Consider the following 25,335-nt stretch of genomic DNA (forward strand, 5'->3'; position numbering starts at 1 on the left):
TGGTCCCTGAGGTGAGCCGTCTCTGTCCCAGCTGGGAGTGGAGATACCTGCCACAGCCTCCCCCAGAGCCTCATGCAGCTCTTCCTGCTCCCCTTTGCTGGGAATAAGGGCACTGGGGGTGCTGCTGGGACCCCCACAAAGAGCAGCAGTTGAGATGCTTGGGCATGGGTGCTCCTCTTCGTCAGCTCCAGCAGGGCTGCCGGAGGGGGCTGGGCCACATGTGGGAGACTGTCCTTGGGAGCTAGAGGGGCTGGGGGCAGCTCTTGGGCTGCGCTCCTGCTCCTCAGCAGTGTGGTCGTCCTCCAGGCCCAGCAAATGTTGGGCTTCCACACTGCACTGTTGCACAGCAACATCAATTAGCTGCTGCACAAATGGGGCTTCATGGGTTTGGAGGAAGGGCTCCAACAGCTGGACCAGGAATTCTCCATTCAGCCCAAAGAGGCCCAGGATGGACATTACAATGTCCTCCAATATGGATGCCCGTGCATGCTGGTTCCCAAAGATCAGCTGCAGCTCCTGACGCACCCAGGGCTGCAGGGACTGGAGGAGAGGTGGGTGGTCCCTGAAAACAATTGCCCAGGTGCGTGGTTCGAGGCCACCCGGAAGAACCCTGGACAGCTGGTTCTCTACAGACTCTTGTGCTACTGCTGCAGGTCTCTGGGCAGTGGGATATCCAGAAGGACCTCCTTCCTGGTGGCCAACAACTGATGGCGCTGCAAGTGATGGGAGGACATATTCTTCAAAGTCGTCATCCGCCCGCACCAAGTGCACAATGGAGAGGATCCTTCTCTTGCAGAGGGGGCACTCGGGCTTGCTCTCAGCCCACTGCTGAATGCAGGGGTAGCAGAACTGGTGGAGGCATGGCAGCACGTAGCTTGGCTCCTCACAGCTGTCCAGGCAGATGGGGCAGCGGTTTTCCAGCTCCATGGCCATGCTCTCCACTCACTGCACTAGGCTGGGTGAAGCTGGGGATGTCCAGCTCTCTCACTGCCACTGCCACAGCTGACCCAAGGAGTGGTGGAAGAAATACCCAGGTTCCTCAAGGAAGAAACCCTCCAAGGGCCCCAGGGTGAGCTGTACCCACCCAGCTCAGCTCTATGACTGTGAGCCTGCCCCCTGGGTGCCCTGCCTGCCTGGGCAGGGCCAGGGAAAAATCCGTGTTTGGGCCAGTCCTGAAAGCTTCAAGGAGCAATTACCTGAGCACACCGCCAGCACCAAAGGTGTTGCTCACCACTCCAGACCTCACAAACTCGCTCAGCTGGCGTCCTAGCGTGAGCTGGCTGGATGAAGCTCGATGCATGGTTATAAGCAGCGAGGGATGCCGGGTCACAGTCCGTTGCTTGGAAATGTCACAGCCATTGCTAAGTGATATCATAGTGGGCCATCCTCACCCACTGTGCTCTCCTCAGCAGCTCTGTGGTCTGAGGTTACCACAGCACCACTGCCCCCTCCCCTATCTCTTCTCCTGTGTTTCATAGCAGTCACTGAGGCCTCATCCGTGTGTTGCCAGGGATGCCTTTAGCTGGGAGAGATGTTTCTGGGCACATGTGGCAAGAGGGTTCATTGGATAACACCTCATGCCTCCCTGGCAGGCTGCAACACAAAGTCCCCCAGGCTGTCCCCTTGCCTTAGCGCTGCTGGCCAGCCCTTTGGGCTCCCCTGGTTCCTTGCACTGAGAGTCAATTGTTTTACTCTTTCTCCCCCAGACAGAAGGCTCAAGGGTGATGTCCTCTGCTCAGCATCCATCAGATCTCATCCAGGCGCTACATCCTCTTTGGGGTCCCAGAGACTGGTTGACAAACCAGAGGACCTCAGGAGAGGAAGGCAGGGATTTGAGAGCTAGGGTTGGTTTAGTATGGAGCAGAGAAAATATCAGGGCACCTCAGAGCACACTCTGGTGCCTCTGGGGAAGGCATCAAGGGGATGGGGACACTTACTTCTTTGCACTTCCTGGTGGGAGGGTGAGACAGTGGCATCTCCTGGAACTAGAGAGCTTTAGGAATCAAAACCCCTGTGAGATCATGAAGCACTGGAGTGGGGTGACCAGAGAGGTTGCAAGAACCCTCATCCTGGAGATCTACAGGACCTGAGTGGCCACAGTCCAAAGCACAGCTGCCACAGGGCCATGATGGGATGCTGGCTGAAGTCCTGGAAGAGAAAACATTGCCAGTGGGAAATGTGGCAGAGATTTCCAGAGGTGCCATAGCTTCCAGGATGACATACACCTATATTCACCGACATCAGTGATTAACGTGTGGAAGTGGGTATCTCAGCCTTGAGACTGTAGACCTGATAAGAAGGTACATCTTGTCCCGACCACATGGCTGGAATGCATTCAAGGAGAAGAAACTGTTTTTAGGAGCCTTATGACCATAAAAGGATAATTTGAGGGATGAGATGTTCCCCAAATGACCACCAGAAACTCTCAAGAGACCCCTACTCTAATGTAACTAAGTTCTGAGAAGTAATTTGAATATATAAAACAATTTGTGAGAATGCTCACCATATATGCAAGAGTTTCAGGAAATACAGTGAATATGTATTAATGACATAGATATAAACTAGTGTTTTAGATGCCTGGGTGTGCACGTGTTGGGAGGAGTGATCCCCCACACCCGATGCCGAAATAAAGTAATGCCTGCTTTCTAATTACAATTAGAATTACAATCTAATTACAATGTGAGAGAGTTTTATTTTCCTGAAGTTTTCAGTGATGGAGGAGTGAGCAGAAGTGCTTCCTGGGACTGCCATGCCTGTGCAGCCCAGCCAAGTGCCCCACGCCTCCCACCACTCGGGAGCCAGAGCTCTCTGCTGAAGGTGGCCTGAGTGTGGACAGAAATGCAGCAAAACAAAACCCCTTTGTTTTCCTGCAAGTTGTCATTCCTTGTTAAAAAGTGCTACACAGTTCTAGAATCATAGAATCATAGAATCAGCTGGGTTGGAAGGGACCTTCAAGATCATCAAGTCGAACCCTTGATCCACTACCAGTAGGAGAAAGAGCCCGCAGCACAGCGGGTGCCATCCCCTGCCTAGCCAGGGCTCTCTGGCAAAGCAGCAGCAGTGCCAACCCCTTTCAGCCCACTCCTCCTTGGCTTCACCTGAGAAGCCATGAGCCTCTGTACGTCAGCACAGCCAGTCACATTCCCAGGCTGGATCAGCTCCTGCTGGTGGGCGAAGCCTGGCCATTTTACTGCTTCCAAAAAGTAGCAAATGCAGAGGTACAGACACACATACAGAGGAGCCCTGGGACTACCCAATAAATGTGCAAATATATGGGGGATGTTTTTTGAAATTATTACAGGTCTCATGCCAATAGTGCCTTCTCTGCTAGTTCTGTGCAATTCATTGGGCCATTTGCTGACCTCCAGCAGTCACCCCCAGCTGCGTTCCCTGGTTGCTGTTCGTTCCATCTCAAAGCATTGTTGCATGGACTCCTGAGTTCCAGCTTTCAGGCTGGAGCACAAAGCCATGTTGTTCCTCCCGAGTGGATGTTCTGTTTCCATTTCACTGTGCCTTGGAGCAACCACATATGCTAAGAAGTACAACATAGAAAGCAGGGCATAGAATGAGTTGCAAGCTGCTATGTGTGAGCAGGCTGCTAGAGTTTTCTGTTCTTTTAGTTTGAAGAAACAGTGCATTTTCTGAACGAAGGATGATGTGTGATTAGCAGGGCTTTGGGAGTGTTTTTTCTAAGGCATGTGTCTTTGCAACCATTTCCTGATCCCCAATCTAGAAGAAAATTCGGTCTCCCACTGAAATTTTAAAGCTCCAAGGTTATGATATTAGTAAGTGGGAAAAGTCATGGATGTAGACCCAAAGAAGTTTTACATCACATGCATCTAATCAAGCATTTCTTGAGGATTGTCCCAACTTTCAGCCTGACATACACAGAGCATTTGCATTAGGACAATACCCAACCTCCCAGAAGTCACGGTCTGAGTTTGACCAGCTGCTCTCTCCACTGCAATTTGTGGCTCATGCACTGACCAGTGGTGGTCCTGTGGCTGGAAAACTCCCAAAGCTTGGAAAGAACTTGTGTAGAGCTATTCAAAAATGTTAACATGGATTCAAAACTAGACACACGGCAAAACCCAGATCTCTCTCTATTCTTTTTATTTTTATTGAGAAAGGAAATCGCAGGTGATTTTTCCAGCCACCTGCTGTTAAACTCAGGAGGGAGAAGAAAACTGGTTTCAAAGCAAGAGGAGGGGGAAGGATGCTACCAAACTTTGGAATGGTTGTGGCTTTGCTGTTTGCCTGAGGCCTGCCGATCACCTGATCTCTTTGGCATCTGCCTCGTAGCTCCCACCTTTGATAGGACTTATCCATTTTGGCCCACTGGTTTCCTCCTACCACCACCTTCTAAGTTTTCCCACATTCTGTTTTAAATTTCTTGTTTCCTTTCCTTCTGACCATTCCAGCTCCATCCCTGCGGCTCACAGATGAGCCCAGGAAAGCTCCCAGAGGTGACTCACAGGCCCCAGATGCTACTTTGAGATGCCATAGCAAGGCAGCAACAGGTCGATATGTGTGCAGCAGGTTGGTTACTGGAACAAGCATTCTCATTTCTAGTCAGAAGCATAAGTGGTCAAAGGTCTAGTTCCTTTGGTTTGGTCACATCCTGGTTCCTTCTCAGTGTTCAGCGTGGGGTACAGGGTACAAGAGCTTGGTGCATTGTTTGAGTTACTCTTGGAACCTTTGAGCAGCAGGTTTTGAAATACAAGGGTATTTTATGCTGCTCTGTAACAGAACTCTCCAGGCTCTTTTTGTGTTTGCTGTTGTCCTGTGGCTCTGCATAAATTCACAAAGCAATGTAGAGAGGCTGCTATTGTGATGTCAAGGGATTGTTGCCATGTCTTCGTGGTGTCAATGGTGCACAGAAGGCGTCAGTGATCAGACCAAATCTTTGCTTGCACGTTGCAGAAGTATCCTCCTGCTCAATGTGTTCTCAGTGAACAGGGGTGTCATTTATTCTCTTCTTGGAGCACAGCACTTGCACAACACTGCTAAAATGGCTGAGCCAATTGCTGCTGCAGTTTGCACTGTCTATTCTATGGGTTATTCCGGCTATTATTTGACCCATCTGGCACGTAAGTAGAGGTTTTTCCTGGGTGTAGCATAATCTGGTTTTTGTATTGCTGTGCTCTTCCTTAAGGGACTGAATTGATTGTAAAACAAAAACACCACTGAGATGCCACTAGTTTGGTAAACTTCCTGTCAACAGCTTCACCTAAAAAAGGGAGTATCTCTAGACACAGGGTGTGGATGACATTTGAAATGTAACCTGCAGGGGTTCTGTTCCCTCCACAGAATAGTGTGTATCAGTGGAGTCTGTCATTTCTCAGTTTGCTGGTTTGATCAACACCTTCCAAAATGCAGACTGGCACAGCTTCCCAAAGTCTTCCTAAAAACTGTGCTATTCTCTCCAGAATTGTGGGAAAGCTTCTGTTTTTCTAAATTCTGTCATTAAAGGATTTGACTCTCTAGCTTGACACTTTACTGTGGGCTAAAATAGTGATTCCCTTGGCAATAAAGTGCAAACTCCAAAACAGTTTGTGTATGCTCCTGAACCCGAGACCTGTTTCTGTGCTATTTCAGAGTAGAACTGTCACAGCTAAGGCAGATTTTGGGGAAGATTTTCTGGGCAAGTGTTTTCAGCAAGCTAATGGGAATTAGTGCATGCAATTTATTAAAAAAAAAAAAAAAGTAATAGGAAAGAAATGAGAAAAAAGCTGCTTTAGCTGTTGGGTGGAGCAGAAGCATTGACTGCTAAAGAAAAATCTGTATTTTCTTAACCAAGTTTCTTATTTATTACCTGACCAAACAGGCCAAAACACAGACACAGCCTAGGACATTGTCCTGTTCTCTTGCTTGCTGTGTGAAAGAACTTTTGCTCCTGGAGTGATGTTGTGAAAGGAAAATGCTCTCCTTTTGGCTTGACTTGTTCCATGGGATTTCCCACCACAGGCAGTTTTTTAACATCTGGTTCGTTTTCATGTGCCCATTTCAGGTCACCTCACCTATGGATGGAGAGAAGCTGATCCTTCAGTGAGTGAGAAAAGAGCCTTTGACATCCTGGCATTTAAAAGAATTGTGGGGCAAGCTGTGAGCTTGGCCTGTAACAGTAGAGTGTAGAGTGCCAGTTAAGTAGCCTGAAAGAAAGTCCATTTGAGTGTCTGCAGCAGCAGTAGCTGGCTGTTTCTTATTTTCCATTTAAGGGCTTTTAAAAGATAAAAGCCCAGTTTTGCAGACAGAAGGTTGCTTTCTGATTCTAGCCAGGGTGGAATATCTAATTCAGGACAATATGAGGTAACATCTAATAAGCCCATTTCAATTTACTTTTAATGACTTAGAATCCCATTTCTATCAAATTTTATGATTTCTTCTTAGTACAGTTGAGTATACAGCTGAAAAGAAATAAGTTTATAAATGAGAGGTAACTCCCTATCTCTCTGGTTACTGTCTGTCTACAGGGAACAAACCAAACATCAGCACCTCCTCAGTCTCCCTCTGTTCCTGGAAAAGAGGCCAAAGAGGAGGAAAATTACAACAATCCTCCATCTGTTGCTGCACCGCGGCCTGGACAACCTGAATCAGTAAGCACCAGCTTTGGTTGGCACTGTCTTTGGTGCAAGGCAGTGTTGCAAGTTTCTGACCAGACAGCACTTGCCATTCGTGGCTGAAGATGCTGCGACATGGAGTCCTGCAGTGACACAGTGACTCACTCCAGCCTCTGACAGCTGGAGAATGGGCTTTGGACTTCCATGTTCAGGCATCAGTTTCCTGGGTTTCTGACAGGGGCCATAAGAGGAAGCATTTTGTCTTTAAGTGCTACCAGTGTAAAAGTGGCATTGTGCCTTGTGTGCAGGCCCCCTGTCCCCAGAGGAGAGAGTGTTCCAAAGACACAGCTCTCGGCCTTGCAGGATATGTAGGTGGCACTGTGCCCTCGAGGGACCTGCCTCTCTGCACAGACTGTCTAAGTAGCTAAATCAACAGCTCAAATACACCTGGGTATAGAGCTGGATATAAATAAGGTTATAAATGAAAAGTTACTCCTGATCCCTCAAGCTATTTTATGTCTGCAGAGTGCAAAACCAGCATTACAACTTGTTCAGTCTCCCTCTGTTCCTGGAAAAGAGGCCAAAGAGGAGGAAAATTACAACAACCCTCCATCTGTTGCTGCACCACCTCCATCTGTTGCTGCACCACAGCCTGGACAACCTGAATCAGTAAGCACCAGCTTTGGTTGGCACTGTCTTTGGTGCAAGGCAGTGTTGCAAGTTTCTGACCAGACAGCACTTGCATTTGTGGCTGAAGATGCTGACACATGGAGTCCTGCATTGACACAGTGACTCACTCCAGCCTCTGACAGCTGGAGAATGGGCTTTGGACTTCCATGTTCAGGCATCAGTTTCCTGGGTTTCTGACAGGGGCCATAAATCTCTCTTGGGATTCCAAGAATCCCAGGATAAGAGGTAATATTTTGTCTTTAAGTGCTACCAGTGTAAAAGTGGCATTGTGCCTTGTGTGCAGGCCCCCTGTCCCCAGAGGAGAGAGTGTTCCAAAGACACAGCTCTCGGCCTTGCAGGATATGTAGGTGGCACTGTGCCCTCGAGGGACCTGCCCTTCTGCACAGACTGTCTAACTAGCTAAATCAACAGCTCAAATACACCTGGGTACAGAGCTGGATATAAATAAGGTTATAAATGAAAAGTTACTCCTGATCCCTCAAGCTATTTTATGTCTGCAGAGTGCAAAACCAGCATTACAACTTGTTCAGTCTCCCTCTGTTCCTGGAAAAGAGGCCAAAGAGGAGGAAAATTACAACAACCCTCCATCTGTTGCTGCACCACCTCCATCTGTTGCTGCACCACAGCCTGGACAACCTGAATCAGTAAGCACCAGCTTTGGTTGGCGCTGTCTTTGGTGCAAGGCAGTGTTGCAAGTTTCTGACCAGACAGCACTTGCATTTGTGGCTGAAGATGCTGACACATGGAGTCCTGCATTGACACAGTGACTCACTCCAGCCTCTGACAGCTGGAGAATGGGCTTTGGACTTCCATGTTCAGGCATCAGTTTCCTGGGTTTCTGACAGGGGCCATAAAAGGTAGCATTTTGTCTTTAGGTGCTACCAGTGTAAAAGTGAGTGGCATTTTGCCCTGTGTGCAGGCCCCCTGTCCCCAGAGGAGAGAGTGTTCCAAAGACACAGCTCTCGGCCTTGCAGGATATGTAGGTGGCACTGTGCCCTCGAGGGACCTGCCCTTCTGCACAGGCTGTCTAAGTAGCTAAATCAACAGCTCAAATACACCTGGGTATAGAGCTGGATATAAATAAGGTTATAAATGAAAAGTTACTCCTGATCCCTCAAGCTATTTTATGTCTGCAGAGTGCAAAACCAGCATTACAACTTGTTCAGTCTCCCTCTGTTCCTGGAAAAGAGGCCAAAGAGGAGGAAAATTACAACAATCCTCCATCTGTTGCTGCACCGCGGCCTGGACAACCTGAATCAGTAAGCACCAGCTTTGGTTGGCACTGTCTTTGGTGCAAGGCAGTGTTGCAAGTTTCTGACCAGACAGCACTTGCCATTCGTGGCTGAAGATGCTGCGACATGGAGTCCTGCAGTGACACAGTGACTCACTCCAGCCTCTGACAGCTGGAGAATGGGCTTTGGACTTCCATGTTCAGGCATCAGTTTCCTGGGTTTCTGACAGGGGCCATAAGAGGAAGCATTTTGTCTTTAAGTGCTACCAGTGTAAAAGTGGCATTGTGCCTTGTGTGCAGGCCCCCTGTCCCCAGAGGAGAGAGTGTTCCAAAGACACAGCTCTCGGCCTTGCAGGATATGTAGGTGGCACTGTGCCCTCGAGGGACCTGCCTCTCTGCACAGACTGTCTAAGTAGCTAAATCAACAGCTCAAATACACCTGGGTATAGAGCTGGATATAAATAAGGTTATAAATGAAAAGTTACTCCTGATCCCTCAAGCTATTTTATGTCTGCAGAGTGCAAAACCAGCATTACAACTTGTTCAGTCTCCCTCTGTTCCTGGAAAAGAGGCCAAAGAGGAGGAAAATTACAACAACCCTCCATCTGTTGCTGCACCACCTCCATCTGTTGCTGCACCACAGCCTGGACAACCTGAATCAGTAAGCACCAGCTTTGGTTGGCACTGTCTTTGGTGCAAGGCAGTGTTGCAAGTTTCTGACCAGACAGCACTTGCATTTGTGGCTGAAGATGCTGACACATGGAGTCCTGCATTGACACAGTGACTCACTCCAGCCTCTGACAGCTGGAGAATGGGCTTTGGACTTCCATGTTCAGGCATCAGTTTCCTGGGTTTCTGACAGGGGCCATAAGAGGAAGCATTTTGTCTTTAGGTGCTACCAGTGTAAAAGTGAGTGGCATTTTGCCCTGTGTGCAGGCCCCCTGTCCCCAGAGGAGAGAGTGTTCCAAAGACACAGCTCTCGGCCTTGCAGGATATGTAGGTGGCACTGTGCCCTCGAGGGACCTGCCTCTCTGCACAGACTGTCTAAGTAGCTAAATCAACAGCTCAAATACACCTGGGTATAGAGCTGGATATAAATAAGGTTATAAATGAAAAGTTACTCCTGATCCCTCAAGCTATTTTATGTCTGCAGAGTGCAAAACCAGCATTACAACTTGTTCAGTCTCCCTCTGTTCCTGGAAAAGAGGCCAAAGAGGAGGAAAATTACAACAACCCTCCATCTGTTGCTGCACCGCGGCCTGGACAACCTGAATCAGTAAGCACCAGCTTTGGTTGGCACTGTCTTTGGTGCAAGGCAGTGTTGCAAGTTTCTGACCAGACAGCACTTGCCATTCGTGGCTGAAGATGCTGCGACATGGAGTCCTGCAGTGACACAGTGACTCACTCCAGCCTCTGACAGCTGGAGAATGGGCTTTGGACTTCCATGTTCAGGCATCAGTTTCCTGGGTTTCTGACAGGGGCCATAAGAGGAAGCATTTTGTCTTTAAGTGCTACCAGTGTAAAAGTGGCATTGTGCCTTGTGTGCAGGCCCCCTGTCCCCAGAGGAGAGAGTGTTCCAAAGACACAGCTCTCGGCCTTGCAGGATATGTAGGTGGCACTGTGCCCTCGAGGGACCTGCCTCTCTGCACAGACTGTCTAAGTAGCTAAATCAACAGCTCAAATACACCTGGGTATAGAGCTGGATATAAATAAGGTTATAAATGAAAAGTTACTCCTGATCCCTCAAGCTATTTTATGTCTGCAGAGTGCAAAACCAGCATTACAACTTGTTCAGTCTCCCTCTGTTCCTGGAAAAGAGGCCAAAGAGGAGGAAAATTACAACAACCCTCCATCTGTTGCTGCACCGCGGCCTGGACAACCTGAATCAGTAAGCACCAGCTTTGGTTGGCACTGTCTTTGGTGCAAGGCAGTGTTGCAAGTTTCTGACCAGACAGCACTTGCCATTCGTGGCTGAAGATGCTGCGACATGGAGTCCTGCAGTGACACAGTGACTCACTCCAGCCTCTGACAGCTGGAGAATGGGCTTTGGACTTCCATGTTCAGGCATCAGTTTCCTGGGTTTCTGACAGGGGCCATAAGAGGAAGCATTTTGTCTTTAAGTGCTACCAGTGTAAAAGTGGCATTGTGCCTTGTGTGCAGGCCCCCTGTCCCCAGAGGAGAGAGTGTTCCAAAGACACAGCTCTCGGCCTTGCAGGATATGTAGGTGGCACTGTGCCCTCGAGGGACCTGCCTCTCTGCACAGACTGTCTAAGTAGCTAAATCAACAGCTCAAATACACCTGGGTATAGAGCTGGATATAAATAAGGTTATAAATGAAAAGTTACTCCTGATCCCTCAAGCTATTTTATGTCTGCAGAGTGCAAAACCAGCATTACAACTTGTTCAGTCTCCCTCTGTTCCTGGAAAAGAGGCCAAAGAGGAGGAAAATTACAACAACCCTCCATCTGTTGCTGCACCACCTCCATCTGTTGCTGCACCACAGCCTGGACAACCTGAATCAGTAAGCACCAGCTTTGGTTGGCACTGTCTTTGGTGCAAGGCAGTGTTGCAAGTTTCTGACCAGACAGCACTTGCATTTGTGGCTGAAGATGCTGACACATGGAGTCCTGCATTGACACAGTGACTCACTCCAGCCTCTGACAGCTGGAGAATGGGCTTTGGACTTCCATGTTCAGGCATCAGTTTCCTGGGTTTCTGACAGGGGCCATAAGAGGAAGCATTTTGTCTTTAAGTGCTACCAGTGTAAAAGTGGCATTGTGCCTTGTGTGCAGGCCCCCTGTCCCCAGAGGAGAGAGTGTTCCAAAGACACAGCTCTCGGCCTTGCAGGATATGTAGGTGGCACTGTGCCCTCGAGGGACCTGCCCTTCTGCACAGACTGTCTAAGTAGCTAAATCAACAGCTCAAATACACCTGGGTACAGAGCTGGATATAAATAAGGTTATAAATGAAAAGTTACTCCTGATCCCTCAAGCTATTTTATGTCTGCAGAGTGCAAAACCAGCATTACAACTTGTTCAGTCTCCCTCTGTTCCTGGAAAAGAGGCCAAAGAGGAGGAAAATTACAACAACCCTCCATCTGTTGCTGCACCACCTCCATCTGTTGCTGCACCACAGCCTGGACAACCTGAATCAGTAAGCACCAGCTTTGGCTGGCACTGTCTTTGGTGCAAGGCAGTGTTGCAAGTTTCTGACCAGACAGCACTTGCCGTTCGTGGCACGTAGGTATCACTGTGCCCTGGAGGGACCTGCCCCTTTCCACAGACTAATTAGCAACAGACACAATTTGACTACATGCGTAACTTTGCCATGACCCTGGTTTGGTGAGCAGAATCCTACACTGTTCTGCAGTGTACAGAGAAGGTCGGTCTCTGAAGGGGTGGAACACAGTTCCAAATGGCTGCTCCCTAAAGCTTGAAATACTGAGCTGAACTCAGCTGAACAGACCAGAAAAGGGAAATGCTTCCTGATTCTATTCAGGCGTCCCTTCAGGAGGGGAGGAGAGACACAGTCCGTCGACTGATCCGGGGCAAACGGAGATGTTTTCCTCCAGTGATGGCAGTTTTTTCCTCCCAGAGGTGTTTTCCTCCTCTAGCCTTTTCCACCCCTAAAGCCCCCTTTTTATACCCTACATTTTGGGCCATCCCAAGAGGTGGAACAATCACACGCTCTAGGTGGGGTTTGGTGACTTTTCTTATACATGCATTACACAACATGTCTTCCCTTCATTTGCATCCTGAGGGTGTGTAAGCTAATAAGTTAATGGGGGCTCAACAAGGGTGGGCAATTGAGAAATGCTACACATTTCCTTTTAGCTGCCTAAGAGTTTGTTGGAGATTCAGTTACAGATGGACCATGTTTGTACTGCCCATCTCACTTAGGAATCTGTGTCTCTCCATGGGCAGATAATGACCCAGGAGAGCAGCAGCACAGTGCTTTGGGAATGCATGAGCACATCAGACTTTGAGTCTTGCCATACAACTGTTGTATGGGAAGTTTAAACCTGCTTCTCTTCATTTCTGTGCAGGTCCTGCCAGAAGAAGACCGTGGGAAGATTGCTTTGTTAGACATGCAGACTCAGGGAGAGCTGTTTCCAACCCAGCAGCAGCTAGAGCAGCAGGAGGAAGAGCAGAGAGAGAATGGGCAGGTAAACCTGACTAGCTAGGTAACAGTGAAGGGCAATAACAAGATCATAAAACATAGGTCTTGGGCCTGAGGAAGTAAGAGCTACCATGGGCATTGAAAGCACAGAGCCTCGTAATCTCCAGTGATCAGCACCAGGAAGGGAGGGTTACAATGGAAGCAGAGCTGCATGAAGAAACAGAGAGAAGTGGCTGAATTAATGTAATTTTGAGACTGAAATAGGAAAAACTTGAGCCTGATGGCAGGTCCCAGTAACCTTCTCCATTTTTGTTTACAGAACATCAAGACAAAACTGCAAGCACAGCTGCCTGAAGCTCAGAGGAAGACCAAGGCAGCTGAGGAGAGACATGAGGAAGAAACAAAAAGCATCCAAGATGAAATGAATCTATTTCAGCAGAGCAGGGATCTGCAAAACGAGATGAGGGAAACAGTGGCAGGAACTCCAGTCAAGAGACTTTCTCTCCCCCTCCGCTTACAGAACAGCAGGGAAAAGCTGCAAGCAGAACTGCAGAGAGCTTGGAGTGAGATCAAGGCCATGGGAGAAAGGCACGAGGAAGAAATGAAAAATATCCAAGAGGACGTGAATCTCCTACTGCAGCAGAAGGAGACTCTACGAAAGCTGGTGAGTGAAACAGCGGTAGCCACTCCAGTCACCAAAGAGGTGTCTTCCCACCTTCTTGCCTTTCCATTGCAGAGCAGCAGCTGATGGGGGTAATCACTCTGACTGCCTTCATGCTGTGGTCTCTCTCACAGCTGATCTGAAGGAGATTTACTGGTCCACTGATTCTCAGCTGTCACTCTGGACAGCTGGGCTCATCCTTTGGCCTTTTGCCCAGCAATAATCCCAATGGAATTCTGCCGACCTGTTCCTGCTAGCCTTGTTTTTTGAGGTGTTTCTTCAGGTGAACATGGCAACTCACATATGGAACAAGTTGTCTGTATCCATTGGGAATCTGGTCGTCTCGTGTGCTTTCCCTTTCCTCACAGTGCATGGCTGTAGTCTCTCTTCACAGTGAGAAGCTGTAGTCTCTGACTGCTTTGATCTGTTTGACTTGAGGTGGAAGAGTTGACGTCTCATCTGGCAGCCCCCAAACTGTCCCAGCAAGTGATTGGCAACAAAGCTCAGCAAGGTCAGAGGAAGGGACAGGAACGGCCAAGGGAGGAGGTGCTGGAGGTTGAGCACTTACAGAAGATGATGGAGGAAAAGAAGACTCAAGATGAGGAGGTAGAACATTAGAACAAGGAACTGCAAGTGGTCTGTAGCACTTGGAGGGGGAAAAGAATTCTTGGGAGGAAGTGGAGCAGTCATTGTTGCAGTCATCTTTTAGAAAAGCTGCTAAAATGGAATATGAAACTGTCCATTAACTCATGTAGAACCAGCCTTCTGTTTTCTCCAATTCAGTTTGAGAAGTGGACATCAAGAAAAATCCTGAATGTGGCCTACAGCATCTTCCTAAGGGCTATCATTTGAAATGTGATCTCAGGGCAATCTCTGCCAGCCACCTTTCTGACATGAACTTATCTCTTGTCCCAGATCTACATAGGCTCTGTCATTGAACCTACTGCTGCAGTAGCATCATCTAAAGAAGCCTCCACTCCCCAGCCTGAAAACTTGACTACGAGCAGTTGGCTCAGCTCAAGCCAGGTGGAAACTTTTCTGCAGGACATGGTAGAGGAGGCGTCCCTGAACATACTGAGTATGTCCTGTGTACTTCTTGTCTGATGGAGCAGTGTTTTGTGTGCAGGTCTCAGCATGAACTGTGCCAAATGTTCCTCCTCAGTTTAGTGTCACAGGGGCATTTAGGACTCCCTACAGAAACTGTTGTGCTTTGAGTCAGTGAGAACACACTGGATATTCCTACTGCTTCTGAGGGAAGGTTGGACTGGTTTGCATTTGACTGAACGTCCCTCTCTGCTAAAGGCAAAAGCAGAGAAATGTTCCCAGATGAGCAGAAGGCTGTGACCTAGTGAGTGACCTAGTGGAGTCCTGTGTGCTAGTGCCCAAATTGATCAGAATATTTGGCTTCCTAAATTCACAGAAGTTGACTGGATTTGAATTTTGTGGGTTTGTGGGCTTTTTGGTTGGTTGGTTGGGGTTTTTTTTTGTTTGGTTTGGGTTTGGATTTTTTTTGTGGAGTCGAGTTTTTATTGTCCTCCATCCTGAAGGAACCCTCCTGCACCAGGTATCTTATTGATGTGGGGTTTATGATTGTTATTACTATCACTGTTACTTCTACAGTTCGTTTCTGTAAGAATGCTACATTTTTGTCAGTGAGAACTCCTTTGAAAGAACATCAGATGACAGCACAAATAGAGAGGAAGGGGAGTTTTCAATATGCCCCCAAAGGAAAAAAAAAAGATAGTTTTATAATCCCTATTTAATTTCAGTTTTATGCTTATAAGGATGTATCAAAGAGACACATCTACGTGGTGTGAAAACTGCACTGCAGGCATTTCCCAGGAGCGAGCCTCCAGCCCAGCTGCTATATATTCCTCAGATACATGGTATTCTGTCATGGCTGATTCCCAGCCAGTTAAGACTATTAGAATCCTCAGCATTGGCCCCAACCCCTGCACAGAACAGACTCTAGGAAAACATAGCAAGCCCATTGTGGTTCTGCAGGACAACCAATTCAAGCTGCCAGTGCTGTGTTCTCAGATAATCACTGGCTGAGTTCAGAACAGAGCCCAGCTTACTCTGTATCTGCCATCACCTGTTGAGACAAAAAGTGGATTGATCTGCACCTCCTTGTGTCTGATCTCAAAGCCAATAATGTTCTGTCTTGAATGGGGGCCATAGCTAGTAACAGGGCTCGATCTGTCTGTGGCTTCTTCATAGTGGTTGTCAGGGCTCACTCGGGCTTTACTGACATTTGTCATACCTGCCCTGACCCTGATGGCTGTTGTTCCAGCTCTCCTTAACATTTGTAGATTAAAAACTTACTTGCCTTGGCACCTGTTCTCTTCTGATCTCTGCCTCCTCTGAACATATCTCTATGTGCTTAGTTTCCTGTCAAGGTAACTCTTCAAAGGACTGTATAGAAGTCAGTCTTTGTGCAGACCCTCTGTGCTGCGGAGCTGCCAGTCTTATTATTGTTGTTGTTACCCAGCTGCCCACAAAGGGCTCAGAGCTCCAGACAGTGGGGCTGCATTTCGAACCTCCTGAAAGGCGGCATCTCAATTTTAAAGTGAGCATCTTGCATTTTGTTTCTTTCAGGGAGAATGGTGAGCGTGGGAGATCCTTTGCAGAAATACATTGAATTGGAAAACATTGGCAGTGGGTGAGTCCAACCACAGTTACTTCTACAAAACCATGGGCCAGGTATTTTGCTGGTGTAATATCTATCAAGTGTAAAGTCAGGCAAGCTGCAAACATGTTCAGATTGTCCCATCTCTCAGTACTAGTCAGAATTTAAACCTGTGGTCACGAGGCATTGTCAAAGTCATCATGATGCTGGCAGTGTCTTGCCTGCAACAAGGAGCAGGACCAGATGATCTCCTATCCCTCAAGTGTATGGCATCTCTTGACTTATTTTCTTAGCAGTAATCATTTCTGTATGTCTCAATACAGCAACGCTTATGAAAGAAGAAACTTTATTGCCTAAAAGAGCAACTTACCACCTGATAGCTGTCAGATAACAGTTCTCAGTAACATTTCTTTCCAATATTTTGCTGAAGGAAATATTTGGTGCTCAGGATTATAACCACATAGAAACTGAAACCAGAATAAGCTCTCTTGTTTAGCCAAGGCAATAAAACCAAAGCTTCATGAATAGACCCGGTGTTGCTGCACTTGAGAGGAAAATCATCTGCCTGATGACAGATCCCTTGTGGATCCTGCAGCTTTTAGGCATTTACAGCAGAGATTTCCTGTCTGGACTGGCTTTCACTCCAAGGCCTAAACTGCTTCTCCTTTCTTCTAGGGCTTTTGGAGCTGTTTGTAAAGCACTTGACACTGCCACTGGAGGACAGGTAAGTGTCAACACCCCCACAGATTCTGCAGCTCTCGAATGCTTTCCCCTCTGGTGTGAACTGTGGCTGGAGCTTTGGGTCACCAGTAGATCTTTACTGCAAAGGCAAGAGAAATGCAGACTAGTGTCAGCCTGCAAAAGGCATTTGAGACAGACTTAGTCCTTTTCAGCTGTCAGAAAGAACGATATCTTTCAGAGAAGGACGCCCTAGCTTGGTCTTAATGGCTAAATATGCATCAACGAGGTGATGGCGTCTGCCGTCATCCAGGCCCAATTTCTCTGAATCACAGGTTCAGACACAGATAGGATTTAGCTTTTTTCTTTCATCATGTCTTTCATCTCTAAAGCACAATGCAAGACCTAATGAAGGAGAGCTCATGCTTGGGTTTTGTATTTCAGTCCTAGAGAAGCTGATTAACACACACACACACACAAATCACCGAGAAGACATTTATTGAGAGCAACAGTTTCTCCTAAGCAGTACCGCCCTGTTTAGGTCCATTGTCAGTGGCAGCCCATTACAGGGATACTCATAATAAGAATAGACAAGGTGGTGTCTTAGACAGTCTCACTGCTCTTTGTGACTACAGCTTCATATTCCTGAATTCTCGTTCCTGGCTGTCAGCAAATACGTCTGAATCTTACTGGTAGTTCCTTATCCACCTGCAGTGTTGCACTTTGGAACTGCGCTTAGAGAGAGGTCTGCAAGGGGTCTTAAAAGCCCTAAGCCCTGCTTATAGCCCAGGGCTTATCCATGGAGTACCAATGCATATATTCTTTTTAAGCCCACACAACAATTGCAAATGTAAAGTGTGTTAAGGAATTTTCTTTAGAATAGCAAAATCAAAATTCATGAAGTGTGGCCGTGCGAGAATTTTATTTTTGGGGATAACATTAATGGTCTTTTTTAGATGGCATTTTACCCACAGCATATGTGTTTGCTTTGTTGTGCAATCCAGAGTAGCAGCAGTTGCTGAAATAATGATCAAACCACACAGAACTGCCAGAGGATTTCCAGCTACTTTGATATATTTTCACAGGAACAAATTCACTTCCTGCTTGCAAAACATGTGTGAATGACAATAGTGCTGATAAACTAAGTCCATTGGAGAAGAATGTGTGTGCAGAGAGTGTGGTCAGAGCTTTGTGGCTGATAGCTGAGAGACCATTTTTACCAAGTTGACAAGGCAGAACATCCATGGCCACATGCCCTCAACTGACACCCAAGCAGGTGGAGAAATAGGCATTGTAATGTCAGTTCCCAATTACTCTGATGTCTAATCACAAGGCAGTTTGACAGAGCTCGGCTGTGTCATTCCAGAATCACTCACTGCATGTTGGTTGTGGTCTTGTGCCACCGACTTCTTAAGTTTATGATTTTCAATGTCGTTTTAGGTGGCAATAAAGAAAATCAGTCTTCAAGAAACCAGCAAGGAACTAACTCTTAATGAAATCGAGGTCATGAGGACAAATAGGAATTCCAACATTGTTAACTATTTGGACAGGTGACCGGTTCTGAATGTTTGTTGACATACTGCAAGCATCCAAGGTTAAAAAAATGCTTTGGTTACTGGCAGAAAATTGAGCTGTTAATTATTAATTAATTATTATTTATCTACTCATCTCCAACAGATGGGAGGAGATTGCATTTTGTCTGCATTAATCATTTTTGGCACACATAGTTCAAGAAGTTGAATCAGCCCTTTCTCACTAAATCAATAGCTCCCTCCAACTGTTTTGCAGTTTTGGGGGTTGATTTTTTTTTTTCAAGGGTCTTAAGTGTTGATAAACCATCACAGAAATTATTTCCCTGGGGCTTTTCTCACTCTTTTCCGTTGCTGTGGGTGGCAGGAAGACTAGATGCTTGTCTCCAGAAATACATAGTGTGGCAGTTCTTTTATCTTGTTTGTTATTAAACTGCCTTTTATCCTTGCTGGCCATCTAAGGCATCTCCTTTTTCACAGATGTGCTTTTCTGATTTAGACTGCATAGATTGCAAGCACTGTACAGCCTAGGCAGAATGTCTATTCATTTTATTCTGTCTTTGTTAAAAGGGACCTGGAAACAAAAATCAACTGTCACCTTTTCTGTAAGGCAGTTTAGCTGTGCACAGTCATCTCCATGCCCTTGTTGTATTCTTTCAGCTACATTGTGGAGGAGGAACTCTGGCTGGTCATGGAGTACGTGGATGGAGGCACTTTATATGATGTTATCAGTGAGACATGCATGTCTGAAGGACAGATGGCAGCTGTTAGTCGGGAGGTAAGGGATCCTGCCTGGGCTTCTGATGGCTTGGACAGGACTGTCCTGCTAAACAGGTGGTAAGAACAGGAGTGATTTGCATGTTCGGAGCTTTGTTTCTGTGTTGCTGTTATGATGTGGAAGAGAAAGAGCAACTGAAGTGAACTGCCTGCCAGTGTCCCTGCCCTCACTGTGCTCTGTTCTTATACTCTTACATGTTGTGGTATTCTCTCTCTTTTTTATTTTTATTTGCTGCTCTCCACTTTGCCTCTGCAACATTTGCATGAAGCCTGTCTGCACTGCATTCCTTGCCTGTAAAAGCAAACATGCTGGTGGCAGAATTTTAAACTAAGGGCAAAGAGAAATAGAGACTCGCTTCTCACAGTCCTCAGCTTAAAAAGATAGCATTGCAACCAAAGTGGTGGTTGCTTCTGAAAACTGACTAATGTGCTATTTCCAAGTCTGCTGTGGAGGCCAGCAATAAAATCTTTGTCATGCAGCCTCCTACCCAAAAGTGATCCACTTCATAGCAGAGGGAGGGACTTAAACCCTTGTTTATTTGATGGGAGAGCACATCCACTGCAGCAGCAGTCATTCTGGCTGGGTTTGCCTTGAACAACAATTACCATTTCTCTTTCAAAAGCTGATATGCCTTCACTTAGAAAGCTGCTCCTCTGCTGGTGTTGGATCAGCAAGCTCTTCCTCTTGATAGCACTGTGTTCGGCCATTACTCACCCTTCCCCTGGAAAGGAAATCTTTTAGAGTAATTTTCTTTCTTGTGTGATGAAACCAGATCACTAATTTTTACCCTCCTGTTTCTCTTTTCTCTCTCAGTGCCTGCAAGGACTATATTTCCTTCACTCAAATGGGGTGATCCACAGAGACATAAAAAGTTCAAACATTCTCATCAGAACAGATGGATCTGTCAAGTTGGGTGGGTATCCTTGGTCAGGTGAAGCGTTCCAGGGATGTGGGGCATGGGGCTGCTTTTGAATGACTGACAGTTCCCCAAAAGTGGTGCTTGTGGGAGTGCGTGGACTCCTGCTGCAGCCTGAGAGCACAGGCGCACTTTGCAAGGTCTCAAGAGTGATATTGGCTTGTGTATGCCCTTCCAGAGGGAGGGAGTTACAATCTAAAACTTCTGGTGAATAAAAGACACTGCTGGGGGCAGTTTAAGAAATGTGGCAGTTTTTGAAGTGGCCAATTCCATAGTTCTTGGCTATATCCCTGAGGAAACAGAACATGGTGTGCTTTCCAGATAGATTCAACATGGCATTCTCACACTTAAGAGTGGGGAAGTCTTTTGTTTGTTTTCCTAATTTGAGCGGGCTTTCACAGTATTTGCTTTTCTCCTCAGCTGATTTTGGCCTCTCTGCTCAGCTCAGCCTTGAGCAGAGTTATCGAAACTCAGTGATTGGGACTTCTTGGTGGATGGCACCAGAAGTTGTGATAAGCAAACCATACGGTCCCAAAGTGGATATATGGTCATTTGGCATCGTGGGACTAGAAATGGTGGAAGGAGAAGTTCCTTACCAGAATGAAACATCTGTTCTGGTAAGGTGCAAATACTTAATGATACTAATGTCTTTCTTATCTGTCCCATGTTCTGTCTGCCATAAGACAAAGTCTCATTCCCACCACCTTGAACTAGTTCCACCAAGACCCACTTCTAAAAATGTCCTTGGAGCACATCAGCAGCTGCTGTAGTTTTGGTTACGTCAATGGGGGAACCTCAGAAGAGAAGTGGCCTATAGCCATTTTGGCCTTCAGTGATGCTTGACATTTCTCGTGTGCTTTTTGAACTCACTTTGAGCTGTGCCTCTTAATGATAAGAATTTTTCAGTGAAGAGTTCAGCAGTGTCATCATTATCCTCTGAAATGCAGGTTGAACCTTCCCAGTTTCAGTTTTAAAAGAAAAAGAAACAACCAGCGAAGCAAACAACCAAGCAGTTCTGCTTGCTTTTTCCTTTATTAACCACAGCACATCAATTTTCCTCAAAACTGTAGCATTGTCGCAGTCTGATGAGACTGGACTGTTTGCTAAAGAGGATGAGTTATGAGGTAGACCAAACTCCTCTCTCTCAGCAATTGTAATATCAAAATTAAGGGGCTTTACTCAAGGAAAATGTGGAAAAACAGAAGAAATAACAACCCTTTATTGAAAGATATATGTATGTTGGTAAAAACAGTAATAAAACCACAGAAGAACTAGACAGTACTCCTAGAAAACAACAACAACAACAACAACAACAAAAGTCTAAATGAATACTTCTCTGTCCTTTAGCACAGTCCTAATTGTGGCCTGCAGGGGGCGCTGTTGGATCACTGGAAGGTGCAGGGTCTGCAGCGCCCTGTCGTGGCCGGCAGGGGGCGCTGTTTGGTCGCTAAAGGTGCAGGGCCTGCAGTACCCTGTCATGGCCTGCAGGGGGCGCTGTTGGATCGCTGAAGCTGTAGGACCTGCAGTACCCTCGCGTGGTCAGCAGGGGCGCTCTTGGGCTCCGGCAGCCACCACGTGGGAAAAAGGGGTCTGGAGGGAGCAGTCCCAGCCCGCAGGAGAAGCTGAGAAGGGAATAGGGGACCCCTTTCCTCAACGGAAGGAAGGGGTAAGAAAAAAAAGTTCACCCCCCAAGAGGACTCATTGTTCCCGGGTGGTAGTGTTCCAAGGCTCTCCCCTCTTTCTCCCAGCAAGCACAGACCTGTCCGATGAAAAGAAGCGGAAATGACTTGTTGGTCCCGGCGGGAGTCCCGAGACACTGGCGGTGCAGGGCTGGTGGTCAGGTCTCACCAGGACGAAAGAACCAGGAAAGAGAGAGCTGGCTCCCAGGCTTTTCCTCTAGAGATGCCTGAAAACAGTCCCCGTCTCTGTCCTGGCCAGAGCACTCTGCCATCCGACCTCCCCTCCCATCTGCCCAACCATCCCCCCCCTCACTCCAGCAGTCAAATGGGCCATTAACCAGGCCAACCAGTTCCTTTGTAAGGCTAATCGATCCCCTTCCCCCTTCGAACTCTGTTTCTCTTACAGGGAAAGCAGGGGAAGGGAAAATTCCTCTTTCAGATTTATAACCCATAACAAGCATCTTTTCCAAATCCTATGGATCTGTAAAATTTCACACTTCTAAACCATGTGTATATTGTTGTGTCATGTGTCTGGTTGGCCTGGATAAATTTAGGATCTCGTTTTCACAGACTGCAGCTAGAATTGTATGCCTTGGCTGTTTCTTGGTATGTTATACAAATTAATGAGCTTATTGCTCCTTTGCAGCTTCTGCAAATACTGATTTCAAGCCTTACCACTGGCAAAGACTCCCCATTCTCAGGCAACACTTTGCCATGTGTCTTAAGTTGTTCCAGCTCTTCTCTCTGTGAAGATGACCCTGAAAACATGACACAAGCATATCAGAACTAGTCTTATCTTTCCAGAAAAGAAGAAAAGAAACCCAAACCTGATGAGTTTTCTAAAATAGTGGTTTTGAGAGATGAACTGCATTCCCTTTTTTCTCACTGGAAAGCTTGCCTAAAACTGGAAGATGATGGAGTAAAGGCCATATAGTCTGTTCTGCTTCTTATCTAGTTTTGCTGAAACACTTGGTGACTGTATTTCTTTCATAGTCTAAGCCTGCCAAAACCTCCTGTTTGTTGCCTGTCAGTTTCTGGGATGGGCACATCATTAACTGAGTATCCAAATGAGCAGAGGGTTACCATAGGAATGGAATTACTTACTCCTTTTTCTGATTAGACTGTGGAAAGTTTTTCTGTTACTTCATAACTGAAGCTGATCTGGAATTTGGAGACTGCTGAGAGACACAGTTGCAGGTGGCTCCTATCTGCCCAAATGGGCATTTTCATCACAATACCTTTGTGCAGGCAGCGTAATGTTTCTGTGTTGAACATCAGGTTCCAAACATTTGTTTCTTTACCCAAGGAAGCACTGATGTATTTCCTTGTTTTTCCTCCAGTTACTTTTTCTATCAAGAACAGAACAAAAAAAATTATGATTTTTGTTTTATGGTAGCTTAAGGGACCAGGGAGCAGTGCAGAGATGTGTTTAATCCTTGGAAATGGTATAGTTAGACCAAACTCCCTCTTTAAAATAACTTGTGTCCATCCTCAGAGAAGCAAAAAGTGCTTTTGCTGATGTAGTTCCTACTAACCAGGTCAGCCAGTGGAATCAGCTGTCAAGGCAAGACTGGATGTTGGAAAAGCTGTGGCTACATCGTGGTTTGACTTTTTTGTTGGTATAGGAAAGTCATCTCTAAGCCTCTGCCAGGGAAGAAACTGCCACTGGAGACTGGAGCATAAACAATGGGGTCTGGGAGAGCAGTTGGGGATATGAAAGAAACAGGCAGAATCTCATATTTCCTTTTTCTCTAGGCTCAGTACATGATAGCTACCGGAGGGGCACCCAAGCTGAAGAACCCCAAGCAAGTTTCCGCTTGGCTGCGTGACTTTCTGACCTGCTGCTTGGAGACGGACCAGGACAGGCGCTGGTCTGCTGAGGAACTCCTGCAGGTAAAGTGCAGAGCGACTGCAGGCGGAATGGCTGCCCGAGAGATGCATCCCTCATTAATTAAACTCCAAGGTATCATGGGCCCCTCTCATAGTGATCTCCCATCTTAGTGTTTTTCAAATGAGAACTGTGAGGAATCCTAGACTGGTTTGGGTTGGAAGGGACCTGTAAAGGCCATATAGTCCAAGTGCCCTGCAATGAGCAGAGACATCCTCAAGTAGACCGGGTTGCTCAGAGCCCTGTCTCACCTGACCTTGAACATTTCCAGGGATGGGGCACCTACCAGCTCTCTGGGCAACCTGTGCTGGTGTTTCACCACACTTGTAGTAAACCATTTCTTCCTTAGACCTAATCTGAATTGACACTCTTTTAATTAAAAAATATTACTCCATGTCCTATTGCAACTGTCCTGCTAAAAAATATGTCCCCAACTTCCTTATAAGCCTCTTTGAAGTATTGAAAGAGGACAATAAGGTCTCCCCAGGGCCTTCTCTTCTCCAGGCTGAACAAGACCAATTCTCCCAGCCTTTCCTCAGAGGAGATATTTTCTACCCTCTGATCATTTCTGTGGCCCTGTTTTGTACTTTGGGAGTACATTGAGTTTTACCTGGTGGCAAAAAGGCTGAAGTAGAATGGTGCTGCGTAGAGAGGCTTGAAATGGTGGTGGAGGAACCCAATGAAACCAGTCCCAATCAAGTGGGATTTGTTGATTTGGCTGTGGGAAGGAACAGGCTGTGGAAAGCTCACTGAGAGCCTCAGAGGGGCCCTGATTTGTCCCTCCTGGCACATTCTTAGAGGTTTCCGCCACCCAAAAAGGACAGCTGAGCAGGACTTGTCCTATCCCCAGTTGCTGCCTGGCACAGTCAAGCAGATGAGAACTGCTACAGGGTTACTGCCAGGTTTTGTGGCAGATCAGGAGCTGCAGGACATGACAATGGGATGTCCCTGCTGGGAAGGAAGGTGCCAGGCAGCACAGGAGGGGCAGGGGATGGAAAGGTAGACACTGCTCTCTCTCTGAAAATTAACACAGCTCATGTCTTTAAAAAAGAGGAACCTGTATGAATGAGCCTTTGCAGTTTCCTGAAAGGACAAACCCTTGGGACAGAAAGCAGCATTCCTAGAGTCTCAGCAGGGCAAAAATCCCAGAAAGCTGAAGACAGCTGGATAAATTGATGAGTGGGCCTGTGATGGCAGGTCCTACCTCACCATGAAGATGGAGGTGCAAATAGGCCCCTCAGCTGTATTTCTGCATCTTTCTGGGAACCAGAGGAGTCCTTGAGTGCTTGAGTCTGTGAGTTTTGAAAGTCATGGTTCACTGCTTTTTTGGTCTTTTTTTTTCCTTTGGGCAGCATCCATTTGTAGAATCAGCCAAGCCTGCCTCCAGCCTCGTGCCGCTTATCACTGCAGTGAAGAAGTGGAAGGAAGAGACAAGACTCCAACAACCAGTTGAGGACCACTTTCTTCAGTGGCAGCTCTAGGCAGGACGCAGAATAAAAACTCCATGAAACCTCAACTCATTTGGAAGATTCTCTTTGTTCTCATCTTGTGAATAAGCTCGACATTTACTTGTGAATTGTCAGTTGTTTCTTATAGGTGGAAAGTCACATTTATTGGTTCTTTCATGTGGTATGGAACTGGAAAGGGTCCTTGTCCCTGAGGGTAGTTTTCCAGGGGGTCCTGGGGAAGGGGAGGGGTCCAGAGTAAATCCTTGAAGAGCTGAAATTTTGTTTTCCTAAAGTTCAGGGTCATGAATTTACTCTTTGCCTGACCCATATCCCTCAGGACTGTGAACTGCTCCAGTGTGGGATCACTGCAGCTCAGGCTGCCTCCCGTCTTGGCATTCCTGACTAGCTCACTGTGTTGGTGACCAACAGATCCAGTATTGCATCTCCTCTGGTTGGGTTATTACCTGGCCTGAGAAGTTATCCCCCATGCATTCCAGGAGTCTCCTGGATTGCCTACAGTTTGCTGTGC

The 25,335-nt window shown here is 46.9% G+C and overlaps 1 protein-coding gene across 2 annotated transcripts; it reads left to right on the forward strand.

Annotated features, from left to right (window-relative positions):
• The first annotated feature begins 4,866 nt into the window (after positions 1-4,866).
• On the forward strand, positions 4,867-24,878 carry LOC116781083 (serine/threonine-protein kinase PAK 3-like). Of its 2 annotated transcripts, XM_032676680.1 has the most exons (23): positions 4,867-5,090; positions 6,011-6,048; positions 6,474-6,596; positions 7,086-7,229; positions 7,751-7,894; positions 8,387-8,509; positions 8,999-9,142; positions 9,635-9,757; positions 10,247-10,369; positions 10,859-11,002; positions 11,491-11,634; positions 12,527-12,646; positions 12,920-13,264; positions 13,700-13,867; positions 14,177-14,339; positions 15,860-15,923; positions 16,566-16,614; positions 18,009-18,118; positions 18,758-18,875; positions 19,689-19,788; positions 20,212-20,408; positions 23,226-23,363; positions 24,711-24,878. In XM_032676680.1, exons 1-23 carry the CDS (start codon positions 5,012-5,014, stop codon positions 24,837-24,839), a joined length of 3,030 nt encoding a protein of 1,009 aa, XP_032532571.1. In that variant the 5' UTR covers positions 4,867-5,011; the 3' UTR covers positions 24,840-24,878. The 2 variants fall into 2 exon arrangements, with proteins under 2 accessions (XP_032532571.1, XP_032532572.1); XM_032676681.1 differs by lacking the exons at positions 10,859-11,002; positions 11,491-11,634.
• Positions 24,879-25,335: the final 457 nt, after the last annotated feature.

The sequence above is a fragment of the Chiroxiphia lanceolata genome, chromosome Z (assembly GCF_009829145.1).
Source record: "Chiroxiphia lanceolata isolate bChiLan1 chromosome Z, bChiLan1.pri, whole genome shotgun sequence".
Taxonomy (NCBI): Eukaryota; Metazoa; Chordata; class Aves; order Passeriformes; family Pipridae; genus Chiroxiphia; species Chiroxiphia lanceolata.